Genomic DNA, 14,381 nt, shown 5'->3' with positions numbered 1-14,381 from the left:
CACAGTATAGAAGGATACGGTTTGTTCACTCAAATTTACAACCTCTTTGACCTTTGTACATGCTTGACTTTCCATATGTTTGTACTTGTATTAAATATACATGTTAGCCACTAGGGGCAGGGTAGCATATCTACTACAATGACTACTACTAACTGCTTAAAGTGTTACTAAACCCACAACAGTAAAATCAGTCTGTATATACAGTAAAGCATGCTTGTTATACTCGCTGTGGAACCTAAGGGGTTAATCCTCTGCATTGTGTAAAAAGGCTGTTTGATCCTGACTTCTCTGATCCTCCCCTTCTTCCAGTGTCTCCCTCTTATGTCCTGATTAGACACATCATGTGGAGACAGGGCTGTCTTTAATATTGATTGGACCCTGGGCAAACATTTTCATTTGCCCCCTCCATGCAATTTCACTCTCCACCTGCCAACTGGCAGCTAGACGCAAAATCATTTTATTTAGCAGATTAGTCAGCAATTGCAATTGGTTGCCAAAGGTTACAGCATATCATTACAGCTCACTGACTGGTTGGTAGATGTTACAGCACACATTACAGCTCACTGATTAGTTGCTAGAGGTTACAGCACATCATTACTGATCACTCATTGGTTTCTAGAAGTTACTGCAGATTAATACTGCTCACTGATTTCCTACTAGAGGTTATTGCTCATCATTACTGCTCACCCATTGGTTGCTAGAGGTTACTGCACATCCTTACCACACACTGGTTGCTAGAGGTTAGTGCACATCCTTACCACTCACTGGTTGCTAGAGGTTACTGCACATCCTTACCACTCACTGGTTGCTAGAGGTTACTGCACATCATTACCGCTCACTGGCTGCTAGAGGTACTGCATCCTCCTAGATAAAACTCATCCTACAAGCTTTAACCAATGCTCTGCTGAACACTGATAGAAGTCACAAGACTGCTCTAACTGCTGATGAGAAAAGGTATTTAGCAGTGTACTGTGGGAGACCAGATATAGTGAATGCAGGGTCCTGGGTATAGTAACACTTTAACAAATATTTCATTAATATATCAGCCACACAAGGGGAGGTAGAGCAAAGTAGGAAGCAGAGTCTGCATATGTAATAAGCAAAGCTGCACCTACAGTATGTATCTCATTATCATATATACATGATTAAAAAAAAAGTTTTGGGAACATGCGATGAGATCATTAATATTAAGCTTATTGTGAAATTATAGTTACGTATTGTTTTACAGTATAGCTGCATAATAGCTATTTTTGATATGTGTGACGATTGTACATATATTACTAGCGCTTTTGATACTGAGATTATACTCTTATTCTTCTGAATAGGCCAAGAGCAAAGGTGCATTGTGTTTTAAGTCCCCAGGGCAGCCAAGATGTGCATATTATTCAACCAGGCATAGTATGGTCATGTTCAGCAGGCAGGCTATTACAGCTTTATTTATCTCCTTGCATTGGAGATGGCAGCATTCCCAGAAAGATATAACCTTTGATGAAATCTTTATGGTTTCTTTTCAAATACAGTTGCTAGGTTGGGCACTTCAGTATGGGAGGTAACTAACTGCCTTATGTATTCAGTTCTATTTACTTTATTTGTATGTTTGAAATAAAGGAAGCAAAAAGTAGTCAGGTTAAAGTAACTGAAAATGTAATTATACAGATTTCCTTTCTAGTTAGAAAAGAATGTTTACCTCATGGGCTAAATGAAATATTGGATAACGTTACATGCCAGCTCCAGTATAGTAAGAGAAAAGAATTTTCCTTAAAGATCCTTGGAACAAAAATGTAATATATAGCAGCTTACCGGTTTAAATTTACTTTACAATCTGAATTTGGGTTATAGTTTAAAAGTGGATGAAAGCAAAAAAGGGCGCACTGTCCTCGTGCATTAAAGTGATAAAAAAGAATTTATTGAAAATGACAAAAGTATACTCACAAACCGAGAGTCATGTAAACAAACAAGGAACCAATGTGACAGTCCCAGCAAATGGTGGTCTTGTGACAGGATATGCTAACGTGTTTCGGGAGACGAACTCCCTTCCTCAGAGCTAAAACAACTAGACGTGTTGGAAGCCTATACAGGGGAGCAGGATGAAATGTGAGGCCAATTAAATGGATCATATGAAAGACCAAAGAGACTCTTCCCCCTCCAAGTGACCACTCAACTGATAGGTCAACCAAATGGGAGGGAAGGAATAATGTGACCATGGCGCCGGTCATCTATGACCATGACGACTGCCATACACAGTGGAGAATAAAAAAAACCAAAAAGGAATATATATATATATATATATATATACATATACACATGATGTTGTAAGTGCTGTTGATAAAGATATGTAGAAATGAAAAAAACAGGAAGGACTTACTGTGATGCCAAGTAGGCTGAGTAAACTTTAGTAAATGAGAACCAGTGTAAATGCCATCCTGCAGGTGTGTACAGACGCCGGGAGCTCGAGCCATGTAACGACCGTCACTCTGGACGGATGCATTCACACTAATGCATTTACACTGGCTCTCATTCACTAATGTGATCCGCTTAATTGGCCTCACATTTTATCCTGCTCCCCTATATAGGCTTCCAACATGTCTAGTTTTAGCTCTGAGGAAGGGAGTTAGTCTCCTGAAACGCGTTAGTATACCCTGTCGCAAGACCACCATTTGCTGGGACTGTCACATTGGTTCCTTGTTTGTTTACATGACTCTTGGTTTGTGAGTATATACTTTTGTCATTTTCAATAAATTATTTATTTATTTTTTAATTTAAATATTTATTGATTTTTCACAGTAATAACAAAAATCTTTTCATCTCATTCATAATAAATATACAATTATTTCTTATTACCCAATAAATTCTTTTTTATCAGGGTAATGCACGGGGAGAGTGTGCCCTTTTTTGCTTTCTTCCAGTATTATCAAGATTCCCTGATCTTTGGAGGGGTGCACCGCAGCGAGTGAATGTTACCATGTTCTTGGGTTTCTTATAGACCTGAGCGCTGGATTTGCTTTTTTTCTCTTGATATAGTTTAAAAGTGTTTTATTGGATACAGTGGGTGGTATTTATAAAAAGCAGTGCGAGGGAATATAGGGATATTGACCATGTTGGCTAATCAGATTTTAGCTATTACTTGTAATTCTCCTTCTAACTGTATTTATATATTCGTACTAAACTTTTCTTATTTGTTTTTCTAGACACATGATGCTATTAAAAGAACAGTATGGTAAGCAAGTGATTGTAAATCTTTTGAGGAGCAAAGGAGGAGAAGAGGTTCTAAGCCGTGCCTTTAAGGTAACATGCAGTCCCACATACTGTAAATATACGTTTATGAATAGTTTGATACATTTGGTAACCTAAAGTAATATCATATGTATAAATAATTAATTAGATGGATTTAAGCCTTTAAGAATATTTTTGTATTGTTTTTATCATTGTTGAAATTTAATAAAAACTGCCCGTCTGCTATCTACTGATTTAGTGTGTCAAATAACATTTGTAATGCACTGACAGAAGTAGCAGATGTTTGACAATTGATGCTCTATAAGGAGTAACACCACTTTTCTTCTTTTAAATGTACACTTTAGTCTTTCTTTATTTTAGGACTGCAATGAAAGCTTTTTTTGGTCATTTTTATTGCATTTTTTTAATACTGTAATTGTATCTGAGAGTTAGTTTTAAAAAGATGCACACTGCCACCTTCAGGCTGCAGTGGCATTTACAATGTAGTCTGCTGGCTGAATGTTTAATTTGGAAATGAAGCCTTCTGCCTGCATGTGACCATTTTATCACAGCTGACATAATGACATGATCAAGAACCACTCAGATTTGTTTTGGATTGTTAGTTCGGACCTACCGTATTTGCCGGCGTATAAGACGACTGGGCGTATAAGACGACCCCCCTACTTTTCCTGCTAAAATGTAGTGTTTGGGCTATACTCGCCGTATAAGACTACCCCTCTTCCAATGCACACCAGTGGGAGGAATAGTGCCCCATCATTGATGTCAGTGGGAGGAATAGTGCCCCATCATTGGTATCAGTGGGAGGAATAGTGCCCCATCATTGGTATCAGTGGGAGGAATAGTGCCCCATCATTGGTATCAGTGGGAGGAATAGTGCCCCATCATTGGTATCAGTGGGAGGAATAGTGCCCCATCATTGATGTCAGTTGGAGGAATAGTGCCCCATCATTGGTATCAGTGGCAGGAATAGTGCCCCATCATTGGTATCAGTGGCAGGAATAGTGCCCCATCATTGGTATCAGTGGGGGGAATAGGTGCCCCATCATTGGTATCAGTGGCAGTAATGGTGCCCCATCATTGGTATCAGTGGCAGGAATAGTGCCCCATCATTGGTATCAGTGGCAGGAATAGTGCCCCATCATTGGTGTCAGTGGGAGGAATGGTGCCCCATCATTGGTGTCAGTGAGGGGTGGAATAGTGCCCCATCATTGGTGTCAGTGGGGGGTGGAATAGTGCCCCATCGTTGGTGTCAGTGGGGGGGGGAATAGTGCCCCATCGTTGGTGTCAGTGGGGGGGAGGAATAGTGCCCCATCGTTGGTGTCAGTGGGAGGAATAGTGCCCCATCGTTGGTATCAGTGGGAGGAATAGTGCCCCATCATTGGTATCAGTGACACCAATGATGGGGCACTATTCCTCCCACTGAGACTTGCTGACCCTGTTCTCGTATGGTGCTGCTGCAGCCAGCATATGTGGTTGCAGCAGCACCTCTACACAGAACACTTACCTGCTGCTCCGGCACTCAATTTTCGCGGGGCCGCTCGGCTCCGCCCCCTCACCGGTGATTGGCCGCCTGTGTGCCTTTCCTGAGCTACAGTTCTGGCGGCCAAGGAGGAGGCGGGGCCGAGCAGCCGCACGAACATCCAGTGGCCGAACTGAAAGAGACGCCGCGCTTCCTGGACCGGATCGTCGTGGGACTGGATCCAGGTAAGAGACATCAGCCCCTGCAAACCCCTGTACTTAATGCCGCAGCCCCCCTAAACATGTGTACCGGCGTATAAGACGACCCCCGACTTTTGAGAAGATTTTCAAGGGTCAAAAAGTCGTCTTATACGCCGGCAAATACGGTAATCTGTCAGTGACACACGGTTTTATTTACTAAAGCTGGTTCACTCAGAATCCTGTGCACTTCTGCATTGAAACCAATCAGCTTACAGGATTTATTGCTAAACCTTAATTGAACAAGCTGAGGTTAGAAGCTGATTGGCTACCATGCACAGAGCGAGCCAGCTTTAGTAAATAAACCCCAATGTTTCAGCTAATGGCTCTCTAAAGGAGCATGTTCATTAACTGCTTCCCGACCACCCTATAGCAGATATACTGCTAGAAGGCGGCACGAGTGCGCAAAATCACGTGCATATATACGTGACTTTGCATTTCCGGGTCGGGGGTGCGCGCCACCATTCGCAGCTGTCAATCATCGGGTCCAGGCCGGTGATTACCCGCCAGCGCCCGGTGATTACTGACGATCACTGACGGGGAGGAGGGCTGCTTTGTTTACTAACAGTCCTCCTCCCTGTTGGCTCGGGCACACTGCTCTGGATGGCTGTGCACAGTAATCCAGAGCAGTGTGCTTACAGTGAATCACACCCTGCCCCCTGGTATAACACTCTCAGCACACAGTTAACCCTTTAATTGCCCCGTATGTTAACCTCTTCCTGTCCAGTGCCATTAGTACAGTGTCAGTGCTTTTTTTTAGCACTGATCACTGTATTGGTGTCAATAGGGATGTCAGTGACACCAAGTCAGTTCCCCCCAGTGTCAAAATGCTCGCTGCAGTTCCGCTATAAATTGCTGATCGCCGCCATTATTAGTAAAAAAAAATAAAAATTCCAGTATCTATACCGCCATTTGTAAACTCTATAACTTTCACGTAAAACAATTAACTTATACGTATTGGGATTTGTTTTAGCAAAGACATGTAGCAGAATACATTTCGGCCTAAATTTATGATGGATTTTTTTTAATGGACACGTTTAACATACCTTACCATGGGGCACCATGCTGAGAAATCTAAATATAGGGATTGTGGACAGGAAGTGGTTAATATGTTTTACATTTTTTAACTGCATAATTTATTTGTTTTAAAACAAATCAATATATTCCTTATCTGAGTTCTCTACATTGTATTTTTTGTTACATATGCAGAATTTCTATAAAGTCCAATTACAATATAGGGGGGGTTAAATTTCCCCCAACTATGCAATTAAACACAACACTAAACAGTAGTATATTCAGGTTTAATTCAGCCTCCCAATATGATACAAATAAATAATAACCTACACAGAGTTAAAAAAAATTCAGTTATATTTCACTTAATAACATGAACATTAGATAGCAAAGAGGCTTAGGTATGTCATTGAGTACTGCCAGGACCCATAATAGTTTCTGTTTTCTACTACAACATATATGATTGTATTTCATGGAAACACGTGTGATGATGGTTGATTACTTTGCCTATTGTTCATACACCAAATTATCCTATAAGCTATTCAAATTTTGCATGGTTATTTTTTTATTTCAGGTCCCAGGGGTCGGACATTTTTAAAATTCATATTATATGGTCAAATAAAGTCAATGTTGCAAGTTGACTATGTAATACACTTGGTAAATAACACTGATTTTTCAGTTAAATGTAATGAGGTCAAGGAGCGGAAATCAAATAATGGCAAAAGTCCAAAATAAACAAGGCTCCTTATAGTGAATAAAGTGAAATAATTTTGGACCTTGGTTCCCTGAACATCATTTAATTGGCATTTTCTTTCTTCTCAACCTCATTATATTGAACCAAGAGGTGAAGGAGCCCTGGTCTACTTTCATTCCAGCTATTTTCTTTCCACAAGTGTTTTAATAACTGTCATTTTTCCTTTTCTTTAGAAGCTACTATGGGCATCTCAGCATGCAGAAGATGTGCCAATGATAAATTTTGATTACCACCAGATTGTCAAAGGAGGAAAGATAGAGAAGTTGGAAAACTTACTGAAACCCCAGTTAAAACTAAACTTGGAAGAGTTTGGGGTCTTTACAAAAGGAGAAAACCTAACTAAGAGGTAAGTAGTTTTGCCTGTTTTGGCAAAATGAATAAAAAAAATTTTATGCCACTTTTCCAGCCACATGGCTGGAATTTGTATGGGACAAGCCATGATAATAGTTTTAGAATTTCCTTAGCCTGGGTTTGTCTGAGCTAGCAAGGGCAGTTTCAAGGAGACTTGTGCTGTTGGTATTTCTGACATAACTCTGAGTTAGTTAGGTAGAACATAAAATGAAGGTGAACGTAGTAACAGTAATAATCCTGTCTTCATTTCAACCAGTAATATGGGGTGGGTGGTAATTTATTTCTTGTAGAGTTGGCCATGCATATAGTCCTTTGCAGACACAGTTTTCTGAGTAGTATTTTATTCTTTTTTTTTTACAGTTTTGGATGGTGTAAATATATAGATTTTTTTAATGCTTGTTTCCTGTGTTCTGTTGTGAAAATTTAATGGTGAGGTATGAATTACAACAGCATGGCTCCTATTGACACCTCAAGGATTTTACAGCAGACTGTGCTTGAATAATACAGTGGATATAAAAAGTCTACACACCTCTGTTAAAATGCCAGGTTTCTGTAATGTAAAAAAATTAAACAAAGATAAATAATTTCAAAACTTTTTCCACTTTTAATGTGACCTATAAACTGTACAACTCTTTTGAAAAACAAGCTGAAATCTTTTAGGGGGAAGTAAAAATAAAAGACTAAAATAATGTGGTTGCATACGTGTGCACACCCTCTTATAACTGGGGATGTAGCTGTGTTCAGAAGTAAGCAATCACATTCAAAATCATGTTAAATAGGAGTCAGTACACAGCTGCCATCATTTAAAGTGCCTCTGATTAACCCCAAATAAAGTTCAGCTGTTCTAGTAGGTCTTTCCTAACATTTTCTTAGTCGCATCCTACAGCAAAAGCCATGGTCCGCAGAGAGCTTCCAAAATATCAGAGGGATCTAATTGTTAAAAGGTATCAGTCAGGAAAAGGGTACAAAAGAATTTCCAAGGCATTCGATATACCATGGAACACAGTGAAGACAGTCATCATCAAGTGGAGAAAATATGGCGCAACAGTGACATTACCAAGAACTGGACGTCCCTCCAAAATTGATGAAAAGACAAGACGAAAACTGGACTGGGAGGTTGCCAAGAGGCCTACAGCAACATTAAAGGAGCTGCAGGAATATCTGGCAAGTACTGGCTGTGTGGTACATGTGACAACAATCTCCTGTATTCTTCATATGTCTGGGCTAATGGGTAGAGTGGCAAGACAGAAGCCTTTTCGTACGAAGAAAAACATCTAAGCCCGACTACATTTTGCAAAAACACATCTAAAGTCTCCCAAAAGCATGTGGGAAAATGTGTAATGGTCTAATGAAACCAAGGTTGAACTTTTTGGCCATAATTCCAAAAGATATTTCTGTCACAAAAACAACATTGCACATCACCAAAAGAACACCATACCCACAGTGAAGCATGGTGCTGGTAGCATCATGCTTGGGGGCTGTTTTTCTTTAGCGGGAACTGGGGCCTTAGTCAAGGTAGAAGGAATTATGAACAGTTCCAAATACCAGTCAATATCGGCACAAAACCTTCAGGCTTCTGCTAGAAAGTTGAACATGAAGAGGAACTTCATCTTTCATCTTTCAGTATGACAACGACCCAAAGCATACATACAAACCAACAAAGGAATGGCTTCACTGGAAGAAGATTAAAGTTTTGGAATGGCCCAGCCAGAGCCTAGACCTAAATCCGATTGAAAATCTGTGGGTGTTCTGAAGAGGGCTGTGCACAGGGAGATGCCCTCGCAATCTGACAGATTTGGAGTGTTTTTGCAAGGAAGAGTTGCCAAATATTGGCCATTCAAGATGTCCCATGCTGACAGACTCATACCCAAAAAGACTGAGTGCTGGAATAAAATCAAAAGGTGCTTCAAAAAGTATTAGTTTAAGGGTGTGCACACTTACAGTTGTGGCCAAAATTATTCAACCCCCACTGAAATTGAGTGTTTTGGCCAGTTTGACATTGCTTTTGATCATTCAGTCATCTTGCTTACATTTACATTAAAGAGGCACTTGTAGGTCAGACAAATATAACATAACAGTTATAATGAAATAACCACAAATGTCTTTTCTGTGCTCACAGCATTATCAGTTTTATTCAACCCCCAAGTGACATTCAATCTTAGTACTTAGTACAGCATCCTTTTACAGTTATAACAGCTTTTAAACGTGAAGCATAGCTTGACACAAGTGTCTTGCAGCGATCTACGGGTATCTTCGCCCATTCTTCATGGGCAAAGGCCTCCAGTTCAGTCACATTCTTAGGCTTGCGCACTGCAACTGCTTTCTTTAAGTCCCACCAGAGGTTCTCAATCGGATTTAAGTCTGGTGACTGCGATGGCCACTCCAAAATGTTCCAGCCTTTCCTCTGCAACCATGCTCTAGTGGACTTGGAGGTATGCTTGGGATCATTGTCCTGTTGAAAGGTCCAACGTCTCCCAAGCCTCAGGTGTGTGACGGACTGCATCACGTTTCCATCCAATATCTCCTGGTACTGAAGAGAATTCATGGTACCTTGCACACGCTGAAGCTTCCCTGTACCTGCAGAAGCAAAACAGCCCCAAAGCATGATTGACCCTCCACCATGCTTCACAGTAGGCAAGGTGTTCTTTTCATCATAGGCCTTGTTCTTCCTCCTCCAAACATAGCGTTGATCCATGGGCCCAAACAGTTCTAATTTTGTTTCATCAGTCCACAGAACACTATCCCACAACTTTTGTGGTTTGTCCACATGGCTTTTGGCATACTGCAGTCGACTCTTCTTATTCTTTGGAGACAGCAAGGGGGTACGCCTGGGAGTTCTGGCACGGAGGCCTTCATTACGCAGTGTGCGTCTTATTGTCTGGGCTGAAACTTCTGTACCCACATCTGACAAATCTTTTCTCAGTTCCTCAGCAGTCACACGGGGACTTCTCTCCACTCTACGCTTCAGGTAGCGCACAGCAGTCGAAGTCAGCATCTTCTTTCTGCCACGACCAGGTAGCGTTTCAACAGTGCCCTTTGCCTTGAATTTGCGAATGATGCTTCCTAAGGTGTCTCTTGGTATGTTTAACATCTTTGCAATCTTCTTATAGCCATTGCCCTTCCTGTGAAGAGAAATCACCTCTTCTCTTGTCTTCCTGGACCATTCTCTTGCCTTCACCATGTTTGTAACCACACCAGTAAATGTCTAGAAGGAGCTGAGTATCACAGTCATTTTAAAGCTGCCTAATTGGTGCTTATTATGCTTGATTGCTGCTCGGTGACATCCACAGGTGTTTTCAATACCTGATGGAAAGCACCTGTATGAACCTCTGTTCTTCAGAGTGGTAGTCTTTAAGGGGTTGAATAATTGTGGCAATGAAGAAACCACATAAGAACCATTTACTACTGTATTACATAAACAATTGATGTCATTTTAGTTGCATTTGGGTAGTTACAACGTCCTTGTAGGATTTGATTCTGAATACAATTCCAAATGTACACTATAGTCCCTAAACCCCTTTACAGCATTGGGGGTTGAATAATTTTGGCCACAACTGTATGCAACCATATTATTTTAGTTTATTTTTAATTCCCTTCACCTAAAAGATTTTAGTTTGTTGTTCAACTGAGTTGTACAGTTTATAGGTCACATTAAAGGTGGAAAAAGTTCTGAAATGATGTATCTTTGTCTCATTTTTTTACATCACAGAAACCTGACATTTAACAGGGGTGTGTAGACTTTTTATATCCACTGTACATAAGAGTATCTGGTAGATTAGCTAGTTTGTATATCACTAACTGTCTGAGCGGAGGCGAAATTTGAATAGGTTATTGCTAATAGTATCTAGTCATATTTAACTGGACTTGTTTTGTAACGTTGAAGATGTTTTCCTCTATTCTCATTAAAAGTAAGGAAGCTGGCCTGGAAAGCGTTGATAAATAAAATCCTGCCTCTCTACAAAGCCACCTATGCCAACAGGGGGGTACCAGACAAATCTGACAAGGTTTGGGGAGGGTGGGTTAACTCCATGTCAACGATTTCTGATTATGTTATGATCTCAGCTTGCTTGCTGATCCTCCGGGCCTCTTTATGTGGTGATTCACATATGCTCTCTTTGGGTATACTGATTTTGTGATTGTGCACTTTGTTAGTCAAACATTGAAGATTTGGTAACCCTTTGGATAATCTATTGTTTGTACCGTGTTATTTACATCTTTCAGAATTTTTGAGTTTGAAGATCCTTCCGCCATACTCGCTACTGGTGCTGTAGCATTGAACTATTTTTTCACAGTTTCTGTTTGTATTCTGTTTCTTGTTGAAAAAAAGAAAAAACCATAAGGAGTGGGTGACATCTTCAACTGTGGAAAATAAACACACGGCAGAGCCTCCCTCAAAGGCTATAAATACAATATCAGTGTAAAGTGTATAAGAGATGAATAACACTGTGTAAATACTAATCAAAATGCATAAACAAGGTATTAATTATACAGTAAACACCTGGCCGACGCTCGTATTCACAACATAGTAAATATCCCGCGGACCAATAAGTCTTAACCGTGCAGGTGAATAAAGATGCTTTGCATAAATGAACTACTGAATAATATGACAAAGTGGTCAAATGGAAAATAAACACGCCGGACGGAAGCGTGGTGATGTCATTTCTGGTATGGCGATGATCGCCACCATCTTTGTTTATGCCAGTGATATGCGGTATGAGGGTCTATTGCCCTGATATCTTCATGTGAGTGCGATTTCATTTTATGTTTCTGGAAGAAAAAAGATTGGTTGCACTGTGAGAGGCCCATCTCTTTATAATTGAGCTCATCACAGCAGGGGCATTGTGGGGCAGCATGGTGGCTAAATGGTTAGCACTTCCGCCTGGCAGTACCTGGGTCGTTGGTTCGATTCCCAGCCACGGCACCTCCTGTCTGGAGTTTGCATGTTCTCCCTGTTCCTGCGTGGGTTTCCTCTGGGTACTCCAGTTTCCTGCCACACTCCAAAGACATGCTGGTAGGTTAATTGGCTCCCGTCTAAATTGGCCCTAGTATGTGTATGTGTGAATGTGAGTTAGGGACCTTAGATTGTACGCGCCTTGAGGGTTAGGGACTGATGTGAATGTACAATATCTGCGTAAATTAACGGCGCTATATAAGTACCTGAAATAAATAAAATCCTGCAGTTGGTCACTGTCCAGAAGACATGGCCATTAGCCCTGAATAGGAGGTGATGCCCACCAGCCTGATTACACAGAGGATTGAGGATTTGGATTGAGCACTTGTTTGACCGCTCATCAACGTGCACGCCTGATGGTGGTGACACAGCGGTGTATCAAGAAATAGATCCTCTGATCACTTGCATACCATTGAATTTTGAGTAGGACTTATTACAGCCACATGGGACTGTTAAGGTGTATTGATCACCTTTATTTTTCATTTATTTTCCATTTGATCACTTTGTCATAATATTCAGTAGTTCATTTATGCTAAGCACCTTTGTTCACCTGCATGGCTAAGACTTTTTTGGTTGGCTGGGTGTTTACTATGTTGTGAATACTGGTGTCAGCCAGGTGTTTACTTTATTATTAATACCTTGTTTATGTATTTTTGATTAGTGTTTTTCATCTCTTATACACTTTAAACTGATATTGTCAATAAAAAAACAACAAATTAACTTATGAGCCACTGAGGTATATTTAAAAATGTGAGTATTAGGTCGCTGGTAAAAAATGCCCACTCTCATATTAAACTGATATTGTGTTTGTAGCCTTTAAGGGAGGCTCTGTCAGGTGTTTATTTTCCACATTTGTTTATATATATTTGTCAGCACTCCTTAATTACCATTATTTTTCAGCTAGGGGTATTATTTAGGTTTTGGGCACATGCTAGGTTATAGCGCAGCACTTTTCATTTGTTTATTGGTCTATTGAGTGGTGGTACACTGTGTTTGCAGCTTTTAGGGTAGGTTTATCCCCTTAGCAGCACATAAGACTCTCATTATTTGTGACATCTTCAACATTACAGAATAGGTCCAGTTGCATATGACTAAATACTTCTAGCCATCCCATGACCTGGATAAATGGGAACCTTAACATTCATTGGTAATATTTAGAGATCTGAATATTTCTGTCTTTAGGAACTTGAAAGTGTTTCTTTGAATAAGAGATCTTATAAAGTATAGAAGGTTTTTGATGATGATTGATCTTGGGAATATTTCTTAACAGGGTGCAGAAGGGAACTTTTCGAATAAATTGTCTAGACTGCTTACATCGCACAAATGGTGTTCAAGCCTACATTGCACTTGAGGTAGGTATTTCTTATTATAATTTTATCATCGGAATAGACCTTGTAATTAGAAATTATCTTAGAAATTATCTTAATATCAATATGGTAATTTAGGGGTTATAAAGGCAAAAAAGTTTTTTTTTTTTAACCTTAAAGTGGATCATACTGCATCAGAGCACCACCACATAAAAATGCATTTTAATTCATTTTGATATTCAAAACAAACTCCCCGATCCATCCATGTCTCCATGGTTTATTTTGCAAAGAAATCACTTTTAAAGACACCCACAGCATATCTGACTGTGGCCATCTTGAGCAAGGGCAGATCATTCAGCTTTTACTTCCTGGAATCCATCTGCCCTTAGCTCAGGTATGCAGGCAGGAGGTTTTTAGGTGTTTAGTTGAGAAAACCCCTCCTCCCCTCCTGAAGACTCCTGGGATGTATGACATAATTTGCCTAGGCCTAGATACCAGGAATTAACAGAAGAAAATTTTTAAAAAAGTGTAAACCAAGTAAACACGTTATACTTTCCTATCTATTTACTAATGCTAGTAGCAGAAGGAATACAAATAGTCAATGTTGATTGAGAGAGTGAAGTTCCACTTTAATGCATTCTCTGCAATAAGGTAACAAATCTTTCAAAAGTTGCTCCCCCAGCCTCCCTTTAAACACTTACCTGAGCCTGACCTCGATCCAGCACTGTGACTGTCTGCAGCAGCTCTTCTACCCTCTCTCTTTCCACGGGAGACTTGGCAGCAGCAGGAATCAATAGCTTCTGCAGCCAGTCAAATCCTGTGAGGAGGGAGCAAGGGTTGGGCTGAGCCATGCTGTGTGTGTCTATAGATGCACACAAGCCTAGCTTGGGATAAAGCCCACAAATGCCCCCATGGCAGTGGCTTGTTACGGGGGAACTCGAAGAAGAGCCAGGATTACCAGTGAGGAACCTGAGAAGAGGAGGCTCAGGGCCACTCTGTGCAAAACAATTGCACAGAGCAGGTAAGTTTAACATGTTTGGTATTTTGGGGAAAAAAA

The 14,381-nt window shown here is 40.4% G+C and overlaps 1 protein-coding gene across 2 annotated transcripts in view; it reads left to right on the top strand.

Moving 5' to 3' along the window:
- Window positions 1–14,381, top strand: part of SYNJ2 (synaptojanin 2) — a 186,122-nt gene that overhangs the window by 99,564 nt on the left and 72,177 nt on the right. For both annotated transcript variants that reach the window (XM_089669736.1, XM_089669735.1), the window contains 3 exons: window positions 3,189–3,285; window positions 6,889–7,061; window positions 13,288–13,369. In XM_089669736.1, coding sequence (XP_089525862.1) covers window positions 3,189–3,285; window positions 6,889–7,061; window positions 13,288–13,369 — 352 coding nt within the window. The remainder of the gene's footprint in view (window positions 1–3,188; window positions 3,286–6,888; window positions 7,062–13,287; window positions 13,370–14,381) is intronic.

Source organism: Staurois parvus, unplaced genomic scaffold (genome assembly GCF_062004578.1).
Source record: "Staurois parvus isolate SC_StPar_1 unplaced genomic scaffold, SC_StPar_1.0 ptg000081l, whole genome shotgun sequence".
Lineage (NCBI taxonomy): Eukaryota > Metazoa > Chordata > Amphibia > Anura > Ranidae > Staurois > Staurois parvus.
This window is presented reverse-complemented; position numbering and strand designations above follow the sequence as displayed.